Source organism: Rana temporaria, chromosome 9, assembly GCF_905171775.1.
Source record: "Rana temporaria chromosome 9, aRanTem1.1, whole genome shotgun sequence".
Lineage (NCBI taxonomy): Eukaryota > Metazoa > Chordata > Amphibia > Anura > Ranidae > Rana > Rana temporaria.
The window spans coordinates 91,308,730-91,324,444 of record NC_053497.1 but is presented as its reverse complement, the minus strand read 5'-3'; the positions used below and the strand labels follow the sequence as shown (position 1 = coordinate 91,324,444).

The following is a 15,715-nucleotide window of genomic DNA, read 5'->3' as shown; positions in this document are numbered from 1 at the left end:
GATCACTGCAACCGGCTGGTATGAGCTGTTTTTTACAGCTTTTACACACTGATCACCAGTAACACACACATGTAAACACACAATGTAAAACACACATGTCCCCAAAACACATGTCCCCACACACATGTCCCCACATAATAAAAACACCTGTCCCCCACAATATGTAACAGTAAAATCATATGTCCCAATGATTATCTGCAAACATATGTCCGTGATCACCTGCGCACATCTGTACATGATAATTTGCGTACATCTGTCCGTGATCACACAAACCAATTATTATACACTTAATGGGATTTTTTTTACCAAAGACATGTAGCAGAATACATTTTGGCTTAAATTTATGACAACATTTCGATTTTATTGTATTTCTTTTAAAATAGAATAAAGAAAACATCGTTTTTTTTTGCAAAGTTCCGCTCCTTTTTTGCTTATATCGCAAAAAATAAAAAACAGAGTCATGAATAAATACCACCAAAAGAAAGCTCTATTTGTGCTAACAAAATAATAAAAATGTCATTTGGGTACAGTGTAGCATGACCACGCAATTGTCATTGAAAATGCGAGAGCGCTGAAAGATGAAAATTAGCCTGGGAAGGAAGGGGGCGAAAGTGCCCAGTATTTATGTGGTTAAAAAATGATACAAACAAAGGAGGACTTGTATCAAGTCATCCATAACCAGATGTAAAAGTCTCCCAGCTTAAATGTGAGATACTGTATGTTAGATTAACACAAACAGCATGTTACTGAGGGAACATACTGTACAGTACAGCTATTTGTGTCTGATAACAATGGAGCTTTTATAGAAACTATAGTTCTTTTTAGGTTGGTGTTCTTAAGGCATATTAGCCAGCTTTGTACATTTATTTTATTTGTTGTACAGAACTACTGTCATTCATTGGTTCTTAGGTGTAACCATCTTCTGATCTGTGCTTCATGTCTGTCAATAGTTCTTGTGTGCAGTCATTTTCACACCTTCCACAAAAAAAGAATCTAATACAAAACCTGCCATTTATTACTAGAAGATGTACTATCAATGATATGTAATGTGCTTTTCTGTCTTTTGCTTTTTTGTGCAGCATTACCCAATTGCCCACATGAGCTGACAACATAAGTTGCCTCTTATAATGTGACAACTACAGAAATATTCTCTGCATACCTGGTTTAAAAGTGTCTCTTTCTCTTCTGACTCTGTAGTGCTGAGTGGCTCAGACTCATCAATCTTCCTCTGTTCTTCTTTTTGTACCTGAGATGCATTTGGGAGGTCTGAATTCCTGGGGACCTGAAATCAGAAGTTAAGATGAGAATTTGCTGTAGTATGGCAATGTTATTAGGCGTTCACACTCATATCAATCTTTTTTTTACAACACAAAATACAGAAATGGAGCAAGGGAAAGCTGATAAAAGGATTGATGGACTTTTCACGGTAAAACATTTGTCACAAAGAATAACCCTGAACCTGTGCTAATAACCCTAGACTAGGAAGTAAGAACTGTGATACAAAAGTAGCCCCTTTTACACCACTGCAAGCATTAACAAGAAGCATACTAACCATAAAATATAATTGCAGTAAAGCCAAACAACAAAACACTTTTGTTGTGTTTTTAATAACCTGCTGTAGCCACAAAGAAAACCAATGTTTAGAACCCGTGCAAACAACATATTTTTTTTAACCCAGTTACACAGTTAAAGAACCTAAAGTTCTCTAACATACCCCTGTGTGATTTTTTTTTGTCAATACAGAAGTGCTAAAGATAAAAAGGAAACTTTGGAAGATGCTGGTTAAAAAATCATTTGTATTATGAAATACTGTAAATAAATCACATAATCAAAAAAATGTCTTCATCAAAAACTAAACGAGAGAATGCATTGTTTATTTCACAAAGTTCCCAAACTACAATGTTGTGTATGCCAAGGATGAGGATTGCAATATTTTATCTTCACCCTGCCATGGTTCAGTCTGTTTGTGTCAGCGCTCATCTGTTGGTATGTCTGCTTTTTATGTCACATTCTGTTGGGTTTCCAAACATAAATTGAAATAAATGCAAATTTTTCAAAGTGGTTGTTTATTTTCCCTAGTAAATAAGGTGAAATTTACTGATCCAAATACTTGTAAGGGAACAAAATAGGATTTTTGCTAGCACATGATTGGATGACTGAAGAGAACAACGTTTAAACTGTGTGTTACATTATTTTTATTTATTAAGAAGAATAAAATAGAATGCATAAGCAAGGTTATATAGATTTGTCGTATAGAACAAAATCAATACGTATACAATTAAATATATTGAGAATAGGAGAAAGTGAGGAAAAAAAGAGAAGAAATAAAGAAGAAAATGTGGGTTAAGATATTCTGGGTGTTATATGAATGGTGGATGTAACTTTATAATTTTAGAGAGAAAGCAAAGAATTATTAATATTAAGTATGTTGGTAAAGTCAAACCATGGAGACCAGATTAGTAAAAAGTTAGAATGGTTATCAAGTAGGATAAAACGGAAAATTTATTATCAATTACTTACCGTAATTTTCCTTTCCTGATATGCTCCGTGGCAGCATAAGTGTGGGTTGGCCCCGCCTCCATAACTACCCAATAGGACCCCTCCCTATAAATTTCAGCTGTGGGCTCTCAGCCTTGTTCCGTAACTAGCCTACTCCAAGCATTCGGAGGGACTCCTGCTGCCATGGAGCCTATCAGGAAAGGAAAATTACAGTAAGTATTTGATAATACATTTTCAGTTTTCCTGACATGCTCCATGGCAGCATACGTGTGGGAAATAACTTGCCAAACACACCCGGACGGGAAAAGTGCTGGGGCAAGAACATCAATTTATTTAACACTGTCAACTGACAGCACTTGTAAATTAAAAGTCAGTGAAGATAAAGCAGCCAGTTCAACACAATAGTGGGAAACAAAACGTATTAATAGATGACCACGAAGCCGCTCTGCATATAACTTCAGTTGCGACATGACGTGAGGCTGCCCAAGAAGTCGAAATGCTCCAGGTTGAGTGCATAGACACTGCCTCTGGAGGAGCCAAGCCCTTGGCTTTGTATGCCCTCTGGATGGTCTGAACTATCCAAGCTGCAAAGGATCTGATTGAGGCCCATTTTCCTTTGTTCTTTCCATGAAGAAGAATGAAAAGAAAATCCGTTTGTCTGAAAGATTCTGTCATTTACAGATATTGACTTAATGTGTGCCCCACAAAAAGGGGATGAATACTTTGATCTTCAGATGTCCCAAAAGTGGGCAGTACAATATCCAGATTTTCATGAAAAATGGATGTAACTTTAGTATTTGAGCCCAGCATAGGAATTAATACTGCTCTATCTGGAAAGAAGGTCAAGAATGGTTCTTTTGAACCCAGATTTCTGATGTCAGAGACTCTTTTAGCTGAAGTGACCACTACTAGAAAGACGGTCTTGAGAGTAATATCCTTAGCTGATAGTGGTTTATCCAGATCAGAGCTGATCGTGGTAAGATAGCCCAGGACAAGAGGCAGATCCCATTTGGGGAACCTTGGTTTTCTCTGGGGTCTAAGCCGGATGGCACCCTTGAAGAACTGGCGAACCAAGGGATGATTGGCTCAAGAGATTCCAGTAAATGCAGAGATGGCTGAGATTTGCACTCGGAGTGAACTGATTGCTAAGGGCAAGTCCAAACCTGTTTGTAAGAAACTGAGTATATCTTGGACCTCTGGGGAACTGCAAGGTTTAGTTCTGGAAGACATATGATCTGTAAATTTTGACCAGATACACTTTGTTAGTACTATTTCTTCTAGCGTTAAGAAGAGTTTAAAGGCTTCTTCTGGACATCCTAATGCTTCAAGCCTTCCCCTCTCAAGAACCACACCCTGAGGTGCAGATGAGCTGGACATGGGTGCAACGTTGTGCCCTGATAGAGGAGATCAAGTCTGAGAGGGATCGAGTCCCGGTAACTGAGAAGCGTTAGGAGGGAAAACCATGGCCTGTTGGGCCAAAATGGAATCACTGCTAGGATTTCTACATCCTCTGATCTGAGACGGCAAAGAAATTGAAGGATCACAGGTACTGGTGGAAAGGCATATGCTTTGCTGAATTTCCATCGGTCTGTGAGAGCGTCTATCCCATAGGCTTGGAGATCTCTGAACCTTGAATAATACTTGATCAACTTGTGGTTGTATGCCCCTTATCTATCCATCAGCAGTCATGTGCTCCCACTGAGGAGACATAAAATGCAATGTTGCAGTTAGGACTGCAGTTTACACAGAGCGCCTTGACGGGGCCTGCAGCTTACACATGCATTTGCAGATGTGTGCAACTAAGCCTCTGTTTTTAACGCACCAGTTAGACAGGGGAATTTGGTTGGTTGCTGATTGGTCGGTAAGTTTGAGCCTGGATATTCTATGTTTCTGTATGTTTATACGCCCATTCCAGCGCTCCTTATTATACCATTCATAGGTAGGGGCAGTGACTATTGTTTGTTGAATTTGTGGTTGTATGGAGACGCAAACAGATCCACTTCTGGTGGCACTCCCAGTGTTAGAAGCCAATTGAACACTTCTATGTGCAGAGACCATTCGTTGTTGTTCAATTGGATTCGTGATAGAAAGTCTGCTTGAACATTCTGGACCCACGGAATGTACACTGCCGAGATGTTGGCTAGGTTTTTCTGGGCCCAATTCATAATTGGCTCCACCACTCGGAGAAAGGACCAGCTGTGGGTCCCACCCTGCTTCCTTATGTAAGCAACAGCGGTTGTGTTGTCCAGCCTGAGCATCACAGAGGAATCCATTAATAGATGGCGGAAGGATATGAGCGCCTGAAAGGCAGCTTGCAGCTCCAGTATGTTGGATACAGTTCCTTGAGAAGGTGTGCTCCACTTGCCCTGAGCTATTTCTGACAGGCAATGAGCGCCCCAGCCCTGATTGTTGGCATCCAAGGTTATTATAACCCAAGTGATGGGATGGATAAAATGACAGTTGCGGAGAATCGTCCCCTGAAGCCACCACAGAAGAGAATTTCTCATGGGTTGAGTAAGCATGATGCGTTGACTCTTGCTGGGAAAGTCCTATTGCTGGAGAAACCCTTTTGGAATGGGTGAGTGTGTCACTGAGCCCACTTCACCATAGGAATGGTGGCTGCCATGGTGCCAATCACCTTCAAAACATTGAAGAGCAGATAGGTGAGGAGCAGCAAGTGTTGCGCGTATCCTGTCCCGGATTGTTGCAATTTTCTCTTCGGGCAATGAAATGGTGCCTTTTATTGTGTTTGAAGAGGGCACCTAGAAATACCAGAGATTGTGTTGGAACAAGATGACTCTTCTCCAAATTCAATAGCCATCTGAATTCTTGGAGAGTGGCAATTACTAGGTCCCCGTGTTCCAGGAGTTGACTTGTCTTGAGCTAGAAGTAAGAGATCGTCTAGGTAGTGATGAAGACGAACTCCTTTCACTCAGAAGAGAGCCACAACGGCTAACAGAACTTTGGAGAACACCCGAGGTGACATCGTGAGACCAAATGGTAGGCAGGTGAACTGTAAGTGTTGATTGCCTACTGCAAAGCGGAGGTACTTTTGATAGTCTGCCGCCACTGGAATGTGGAAGTATGCGTCTTTCAGGTCTATTGACACTAACCAATCTCCTGGATGGACTGACTGCTGGATTGTCAATAGTGACTCCATTTTGAATTTTTCTTTCCGAATAAATCGGTTGAGATGAGTCAAGTCTATTACTGGTCTCCAGCAACTGTTCTTTTTCTGTACCATGAACAAAGGGGAGTACATGCCTTCGCCTCGTTCGCCCTCTGGAACAGTAATGGCAGCGCCTTGAGTTACTAAAGAGCTAACATAAGCCAATATGATTTGTTTCTTTTCTTCTGTATATGGAAGATTTGTAGGCATAAATCTGAACCTGGGGTTGCTGTTGAAGACCCAGGTGTGGCCTGAAGAGATCGTCTTGATGGTCCAAAAATCTCAAATTGAGGCCGCCCAATTTCAGAAAGACTTTTCAGTAGACTCCTGATTACTAGAAGGAGTACTCTTAGTTTGCTTCTTGAAAGAAGACTGTCTGGATTTCCAGGGCCTTGAAAATTCACGACCAGGCCTGTAGCTGCGTGCTCTGAAAAAAGTGTGTTTCTGATTTTGTAAACGCCTGTCCTGAGGGAGGGACCCCGACTTACCACCTGTGGCCCGGGAAATGGCACTATCGAGTTTATTGCCAAAGCGACAAGAGCCCTCAAAGGGAATGCGGCACCATGCTTGCTTTGAAGCTGGATCCGCCGACCAGGGACGAAGCCATAAGGCACGACGGGCAGTAACCGCTAAAAACATTACTCAAGCCACTAGGCGAATAACATCAATAGAGGCCTCCCCCAGAAAGGTCCGATGCTAGCCTGATTTCCTGAATAGGAGAGCTCTTGGCCATTTCTTCAGAGATACTTCTGAGGGAATCATTCACATTGTCTGACCATGCCTCTAAAGCCTCGTACACACGATAGGTTAACCAGAGGACAACGGTCTGAAGGACCGTTGTCATAGGTTAACCGATGAAGCTGACTGATGGTCCGTCACGCCTACACACCATAGGTTAAATAACCAATCGTGTCAGAACACGGTGATGTAAAACACAACGACGTGCTGAAAAAAACGAAGTTCAATGCTTCCAAGCATGCGTCGACTTGATTCTGAGCATGCGTGGATTTTTAACCGATGGTCGTGCCTACTAACGATCGGTTTTGACCTATCGGTTAGGAATCCATAGGTTAATTTTAAAGCAAGTTGGCTTTTTTTTAACCTATGGTTAAATAACCTATGGCGCCCACACACGATCGGTTTTGACCAATAAAAACGGTCCTTCAGACCGTTGTCCTCTGGTTAACCTATCGTGTGTACGAGGCTTTACTCTGGTAAAACCTGGAGTGATGCACATGGAAATTAGAGCATGATATAACTGCCTAAATGGTACTGAAATATGTGTTATATTGTTTAAAGATAATCTGCTTTTAAACTGTGTGAAAAGGTGATTTCTACACTGAAATATCTTTTAAAGTCTGAGAAGAGATAGTCTCTTTACAACTAGGTGCTAACACAACTGAGCATGCTCAGACCTGCAAATAGCTCTCATTTTAGCTACAATGTCTTTTTTACAGGGCGCTATAGTAAATAGCAAAATGAGCGTTGTGTTAACCACTTAAGGACCGGACCAATATGCTGCTAAATGACCCAAGGGGTTTTTACAATTCGGCACTGCGTCGCTTTAACAGACAATTGCGCGGTCGTGCCATGTGGCTCCCAAACAAAATTGGCGTCCTTTTTTTCCCACAAATAGAGCTTTCTTTTGGTGGTATTTGATCACCTCTGTGTTTTTTATTTTTTGCGCTATAAACAAAAATAGAGCGACAATTTTGAAGAAAATGCAATATTTTTTACTTTTTGCTATAATAAATATCCCCCAAAAATATATAAAAAAACATTTTTTTTTCCTCAGTTTAGGTCGATACGTATTCTTCTACCTATTTTTGGTAAAAAAAAATCGCAATAAGCGTTTATCGGTTGGTTTGCGCAAAATTTATAGCGTTTACAAAATAGGGGATAGTTTTATTGCATTTTTATAATTTTTTTTTTTTTTTACAACTTATGGCGGCGATCAGCGATTTTTTTCGTGGCTGCGACATTATGGCGTACACTTCGGACAATTTTGACACATTTTTGGGACCATTGTCATTTTCACAGCAAAAAATGCATTTAAATTGCCTTGTTTATTGTGAAAATGACAGTTGCAGTTTGGGAGTTAACCACAGGGGGCGCTGAAGGAGTTTCATTTCACCTAGTGTGTGTTTACAACTGTAGGGGGTGTGGCTGTAGGTCTGACGTCATCGATCGTGTCTCCCTATAAAAGGGATCACACGATCGATGCAGCCGCCACAGTGAAGAACGGGGAAGCCGTGTTTACACACGGCTCTCCCCCTTCTTCAGCTCCGGGGACCGATCGCCGCACTCCAGCGGCGATCGGGTCCGCAAGACCCGCGGTCCCAGTGCTTCGGACCGGGTCGGGGGAGCGCGCCGCGACCCCGGCTGGGTACTAGTACAGGACGTACCTGTACGTACATGTGCCCAGCCGTGCCATTCTGCCAACGTATATGTGCAGGAGGCAGTCCTTAAGTGGTTAAAGAGCATTTTTTGGGAGTGAAAATAGTCCAATGCAAGTATTAGCTATTGATTCTAATGTTACAATTGTAACTTCCCCTAATAAATCCTTTTAATGTTGAGATGAATGTATCTTTCTCTGAAATAAATTTTCCTTTGCAACATTGTTGCTTCTACTTTGCTGCAACTATTTTGTTTTTAAAAATGCTAGAATGTGGAATGTTTTGATGTTTTGGTAAAATATACTTTTATCTGTCACTTTCACTTGTTAGAGTCGGTTCACACTAGGGTGACACGACTTCCAGCACGACTTTCAGAAGCAACACGACTTGAGCATGAACCACAGGGCGATCTGGGGAGATTTACAACACAACTTGAAGTAGTCTCCAGGACAGGAGACATTCCAGTGGCCAATAAAACAACAATCAGCTCTGTGAGAGGGAGGGGGAGGGAGGGGTTTTCCTGAGAAATGTATGTTATCTTCCTGGAAAGTAGCTTCAGTTAAGACAGTGATCCATTTTATGTAGACTTTCTGGGACTTTGTTGTTTTTTTCTCTTTTTTTTTCTATGTTCCTTTTTGCACTTTTTGACTCCTATATTTTTTCTCAGGTTGCTGCCTATGGCGGACTATTAATGTGTTTTATTATTTCATTGTTGGCTCATAATGTCCTGATGGCAGATCCACGCACTTTTTTTTACTCATGTGCATGTATGTGTTTCAGGTGGCGCGGCCTGTCTGGTCATTTATAGTCTTGTATGCATGTTACTTTGTGCTTATTTACTACTGTATGTTTTACAATGGCAAAGACCCTAAGGATAGTCTCCTGGAATACTAGAGGTCTCAATGCACCCCAGAAGAGATCCCTGGTCTTTTCAGTATTGAAAAAATGTTGCCCGCACATCATTAGTCTCCAAAAGAGGCACTAAAACAAGGGCCCTAAAACGCCTGTGGTTGTCTAACTCCTATCATGCCACTCATACTAATTACTCCAGGGGGGTTTCCATCCTTCAAGCCAAATCTCTCCCGGCTGAGATGGTACAAGTTAAAACCGACCCTGACGGGTGGTTTATTGTTCTCACTTTGCAAATTTCTACTGTGACCTTTACCCTGGTGAACATTTATGTGCCCACCCCCCATTTTTGGTGGAGGTACTCTTTAGACTGTCACTTCAGCTGCTGACTAGATCCCCTGGTCCCTTACTTTATGTGGGGGACTTTAATGCTATATTAGATCCAACTATGGACCGCCTGGGTGGTGGAGGTAGACCCTTTCCCTCTTTTCTAGACTGGGCACAGCTTTACAACCTTAGAGAGGTGTGGCAATGGAAAAATCCCAATGTACACCACTTTTCCTGCCACTCAGATTCTTTCCACACCATGTCCAGACTGGATATGGAGTTTGCTCTGGCTGAGACCCTCCCTGTTGTCTCTGCCATTTCATATCTGCCTAGAAGGGTTTCTGATCATGCCCCTCTCTCAGTGGACCTCCTCCTCCTTCCAGGTTCAGGACCTGCTATTTGGCGCCTGAACTCATACTAGTTGGAGGAAGAGGTAGTGCAGGGAGAATGCAGGACAGGCATTACAAACTATTGGAGGGATAATCTGGGAAAAGTAGACCCTTCCACTGAATGGGACGCATTTAAGACAACTCTGAGGGGCACTTTCATGCCCATCACAGGGGTCTTGCGCAAAAATAACCGGATGCTTACAGAAGAACTTGAGACTGTTATGGTACGTGCTGAGTCTGCTTATGCCTCTTACCCTGCCTCCGACACAAGGGAGGCATGGTTACAGAGCCGTAGGGAGTATGAACTCCGTCTGTTAGATCTCATGCAAAAACAGGTTGCATGCCACACAAAAATAGTTTGAACATGGTAATAAAGCCGGACATCTCTTGGCATATCTGACTAGACCTGACCATTCTCCCATTTCTATCCCATGTATCCTTACTGCTCAAGGCATCAGTGACAACCCAGGGGGATATCCTAGACTCCTTTTTATGCTTTTACAAAGACCTGTATACCTCTAGGGTTGACTACAAGACTCCCAATTGAATGACTACTTGGCTGGCATATCTCTCCCCTCCTTGTCAACGGAGGGGCATGATGTGCTAGATGCACCTATCTCGGTTGAGGAAATTGCTGCAGCCATTTCACAAATGCCTGCACATAAGACTCCGGGTTTAGACGGTTTCCCGACTGAATGGTTCTCACAATTTAAATACCTTTTGTGCCCCTTTTCTTTTGCGAACCTATAAAAAAGCTCTAGATGGCGGGATTCTCCCCCCAACGAATCTTACCATCCAATTTCTCTTATTAATGTGGACGTTAAGATTTTGAGTTTGAACACTGTAGTCACATCCTTGGTCAATAGTGACCAAGGGGGCTTTATCACAACCTGCAATATCCACATGACTGTCCTCCCACTTGTGCTATTGTGTCTTTGGACACTTGCAAGGCATTTGACAGTGTGGAATAGCCATATCTGTTTTGGGTGTTACAGATGTATGGCTTTGGCCCCTGTGTTGTAGCATGGATAAAACTCCTTTACACCTCCCGGTAGCTCGGGTTTGGGGTCAATTCCTCTATCACTGGCCCCTTTCCGATTACTAGATGCACACGACAGGGGTGACCGTTGTCACCCCTCTTGTTTACCCTGGCCATGGAGCCGCTTGTGGTTCGCATTCGCTCTTCCCCCTCGATTAAAGGACTCCCAATTGCTAATATAGAGGAGTGCATTTCACTTTATGGGGATGACACATTGATGTATCTGGCTAATACTAATGAATCACTTCAGGCCCTGTTGGTGGAGATTAATACCTTTGGAGACTATTCTGGTTTCCGGGTGAATTGGGATAAGTCTAGTCTTTTCCTCCTAGACGTGGCTGAGCCTCCCCTGATTCACCCGGATTCCAAGCTTCAAGTGGTATCCTCCTTTAGGTACCTTGGGGTTCTGGTGCAGACCCCTTTATCTTCATATGTCGCCAATAACTTAGATCCTCTATTGGTCCGCCTTCAGGAGCAGACCAAGCAGTAGATGGATCTGCCTCTGGATCTTATGGGGAGGGCCAACGTCCTCAAAATGATCTACCTACCGAGATTATTCGATATCCTTGCCAATTCCCTTTTCAAAATACCTATATCTATTTTTAAATGCATAGATTCAATATGTACTACTTTCCTGTGGAAGGGTGGCTCCCCCAAGGCAGCACTTGAAATACTACGGTTGCCAGCGCACTTGGCAGGCCTGGCATTTCCCAACTTTCTATATTATTTGGCATCCCAGTTGGTGCACATCCACGAATGGCTGTGCCCGGTTCCGGCCAATGCCTGTACCTCCACGGAGGGAGCCATCGCATCTTCTCTGGAAACCCTAAATAATATTATCTACAGAGGCCAGTTCCCCGATCGCCCCGGAACCTCCCTACTTGCCACTTTCCTTTTCTCTTTCTGTTATATTGTCACAAAAGTATCCAGGCACACCTGGCTGAAATCTCACAACAACCCCCTGTGGTTTAACCCTAATCTGCAGGAACTATACTCCCTTCCAGATCACAATTGTTGGTACTCCAGGGGGGTAAATATTTATGCCACCTGTACAATGCTCAGGGCTTTGAATCTTTTCCTCAGCTACGTTTAGACTTCGATCTACCAGGATCGTACCTATTTTATTACTACCAGCTCATCCACGCTATTCGTGCCCAGTTTGGCTCCCTGGATGATCCCACTGACCTACCCCCATTGGAAAAACTGCTCAGACAGCCAGATCCCACTAAACTTGTCTCCACCTATTATGCAGCCCTAATGACTGACTTTAACCCCAGGTTTCACACAGCTCAGGTAAAATGGACTTCTCTGGACATCTCCCTGGTAGACGAGCACTGGACAGAATTTAGTGATACGTATAAAACCTCTGTTATTGCTTCCTTGGACCGCATCATACATGTCAAAAATTTTCATCAAACCCACCTCACTCCTGCTAGGTTACACAAGATGGGTCTTGGCCCTGTTTCCGCGGCTGCCTGTTTCCGCAGCTGTGGCCATGAAGGCGATTTCTTACACTGCTTCTGGTCATGCCCGGTAGTCCGGGACTTCTGGGAAGAAGTGGGTGCTTTCATCTCATCGGCGCTAGGCCTCCTAAACATAATCCACCCCAAGAACTGCCTATTAGGCATTTTTGGCAAATTACACCTATCATCACATGCCAAGAGACTGCTCCGTATACTCTTCTTCTATGTTAAAAAAGCTATTTTACTGTCCTGGAAGGGGCGTACAGACCTCTCTGAAATCCCTCTGGTTAAAACTTATTAATGACACTATTCCACTGTATAAACTTACTTTTGAACTCCGGAAACGGAACAAAACCTTCCACAAAATTTGGGGTAGATGGTTGGCTAGTCCGCTAACTCTCTTCCAGCATTGACTGTACTACTCTGGCTTGACCATTGATGGGCCGTGTCTCAGGGATCTCTAATGTCTGGACCTCCGCTTTTTCTATATCCCGGTATTATACCTGAGCCTTTTACCACTGTGCCTACTTTATATTGTGCACTGATGTCAGTTTATTTTTCTATGTTTGAGTGTATTGCCTAACGTTTATGACCAGGTTGCCTGGTGGTATTGTTGCTTTTTTTGTATGTTTCTTTCTGTTTGTTGGTTTGTCTTAAACCTAATAAAAATATCTTAAAAAAAAAATCATAATTTGACCCCAAAAAATGTGATATGTGTACCAACATCAGAAATCAAAATGTAATTCCCAAAAGTTGAGGGTAATAGCTGTAAAGGGTGGGCCAAATGAATTTTAAACCCTACGGACTAAGACTGGGATGCCATTACAGTTCATGTGCGTATAAAGGCAGGCGTCCCAATACTTAGGACAATATATTGTATATTGCTTGTGACACTGAGCATGGCTATGGACTTAGGGCTGGTTCGCACCACAGAGATACAGACAACATGTGTGAGGCTGCGCACTGGCTAAATGGGTAGCAATTCTGATCTTGCAGCACTGGGGATGCTGGTTCAATTCCCCAACATCCTAATGCTTGTGTTGAATTTTATATGTTCTCCCCGTGTGAGTTACTCACCACAATCCAAAGACATGCTGGTATTTTATTTTTCTCCTGTCAAAATAGTCTCTAATGTTAGAAAGTTTGTTTTGGACTTTAGATTGGAAGCTCATTGCAGCCAGGGACTGATGTTGTTTGTTGGCACTAATCATGCCCAGGGACTTGGACATTTAAAATTGTAGGGTTTACACTGCACGGGTATATATGCTTGGAAAACTGTTGCTTTGTTTATGTGCATGCAAAGGCCTGTTTGGCCTGTAGTTGGAGATTTGATTCACAAAGCCAAAGGCTAACACAGTTGCAAATAGTATTATGTGTTCCTGCTCATCAGATGCAATCACTTTAGACATACATGAAGAGACAGATTGAAAGATACTGGTGGGCGTGTAGTTCTATTGGGCGTGTGTCAGTGTGCGAACAATACAACCTATTTTAAATATAGGACTGCAATAGGGGGGTTCGTTTGGCCTGAGAAGGCCAGGTTTTTTGCTGTGATTTGTGGGGGAGAAGGAATAATATTGCGCATATTGACCAATGCGCAACTAGGGCTGTTTGCTGAAATTCTGGTGCATTTTTCCATCAAAAGTGGGTTTATGTGGCCATGCTGTCAATGTTGTGTGTGTATTTTTCCTGTCTGACCATGCACACATGATTTGGGAGCATGTGCTGACCTTCTACTCTTTGATCTCATTGCTTAATCATGTACACAGAAATGCAGCTTCCAGCAAAACATGGTCACCTATGTATGTGTGTGGATTGTGGGTTGGTGGTGGGAGTTATATTTTGAATATGTGCCTTTTTTATTATTATGTTGGAATGCTTTGTAAGAATAATGACTGTTCAGTATGTTTCTATAATCTTGCAGATAAAAATGTGGGCTGGTGGGTGAGTTGTACTATGAAATGTTACCTGTTATACACTGAAAGTAAAGCTGTGTCTACCCTAAGGTTTAGACACATTTTAGATTGTAAGCTCCTATGAGCAGGGCCCTTAAAACCCAGTTTCTAACTGTTTTGCTAAATGTAGTACCATATATCCTGTAGAATTTTCTTTAAAGCTAGTAAATTAATGTGAAGAGAGGAAACATGCAAAAAGTGCAAGAGGGGCCACCTTTTAAGGCATAAATGAGAGTAATTGAGTAGGTAAAAGTCAGCATTTGTATTGAGTACACAATAAGTAATACATTTTATAGACATAAACAGTGACGTTAAAATATACAAGGTATACCCCAGTGAACCAGTTAATACATAGATACATACAGTATATCAAACCCAAAGCTAATAATCCAGGCACTGTCAGAGTCAAGCTAAAGTCAGTCCATGAAGATTTGTAGCAAAAATCCCGACATGTTTCGAAAATATATATTTTTTTCCTCAGAGGAGGTTTATATTTGGGTGACAAGGGGCCAGATCCACTTACAATTGCACTTGCGCCGCGTATCAGAGATACGCTACGCCGCCGTACCTTACCTGGGGGAATTTCAAATCCTCAACGATTTTGCACCGTAAGTTACGGCGGCGTAGTGTATTTCTGGCGGCGGAATTCAAATCGGCGATTAGGGGGCGTGATTCATTTAAATGAAGCGTGTCCCCGCGCCGAATGAACTGCGCATGCGTCGTCCCGAAATTTCCCGCCGTGCATTGCGCCAAATGACGTCGCTAGGACGTCATTTTTTTAACTTAGACGTGAGTTACGTCCATCCCTATTCACGGACGACTTACGCAAACAAAAAAAAAAATTCAAATTTCGACGCGGGAACGACGGCCATACTTAACATGGCAAGTCTATCTATACGCCGCAAAATACCAGCTTTAACTATACGCCGGAAAAAGCCGACTACAGACAACGTTAGAAAATGCGACGGCCGCGCGTACGTTCGTGGATCGTTGTAAATCGCTAATTTGCATACCCGATGCGGAAAACAACGCGAACTCCACCCAGCGGGCGCCGAAGTATTGCATCTAAGATCCGAAGGCGTACGAAGCCGTACGCCTGTCGGATCTTACCCAAATGCCATCGTATCTTGGTTTGAGGATTCAAACTAAAGATACGACGCGGGAAATTTGAAAGTACGCCGGCGTATCAGTAGATACGCCGGCGTACTTGCTCTGTGGATCTGGCCCTTTATCTGCAACATAGATACAATTACATAGTATTGATACTGTAATGCATAAAAAGCAAATAGTTTTACATAGCGAACTAAATGTTTTTTTTTTAGGCTTAAAGGTACTTATGTACAGGGTTCATTGAAGGACATGGGGAAATGGTAAAAACAATTGTGAAAATTCCACGTTGGCTGAGAGAGACTGCACGGACAGCATGGGTGGACAGGCATGCAACTCCGGGCCAGCCACTGATTCACATCCACAGGAGACACTCTGATGGATACAGCGGCGGGGCTATACCGTGCGCCTCCTTTTTAGGGAGACACTCTGAGTGTGAACCCTGTATGTAAGTACCTTTTTTAAGCCTAAAAAACATTTAGTTCACTATGTAAAATTATTTGCTTTTTATGCATTACAGTA

The 15,715-nt window shown here is 42.6% G+C and overlaps 1 protein-coding gene across 3 annotated transcripts in view; it reads right to left on the bottom strand.

Moving 5' to 3' along the window:
• LOC120913738 (probable global transcription activator SNF2L1) overlaps window positions 1-15,715 on the bottom strand; it is a 241,285-nt gene that overhangs the window by 62,592 nt on the left and 162,978 nt on the right. For all 3 annotated transcript variants that reach the window (XM_040323922.1, XM_040323920.1, XM_040323921.1), the window contains exon 19: window positions 1,160-1,282. In XM_040323922.1, coding sequence (XP_040179856.1) covers window positions 1,160-1,282 — 123 coding nt within the window. The remainder of the gene's footprint in view (window positions 1-1,159; window positions 1,283-15,715) is intronic.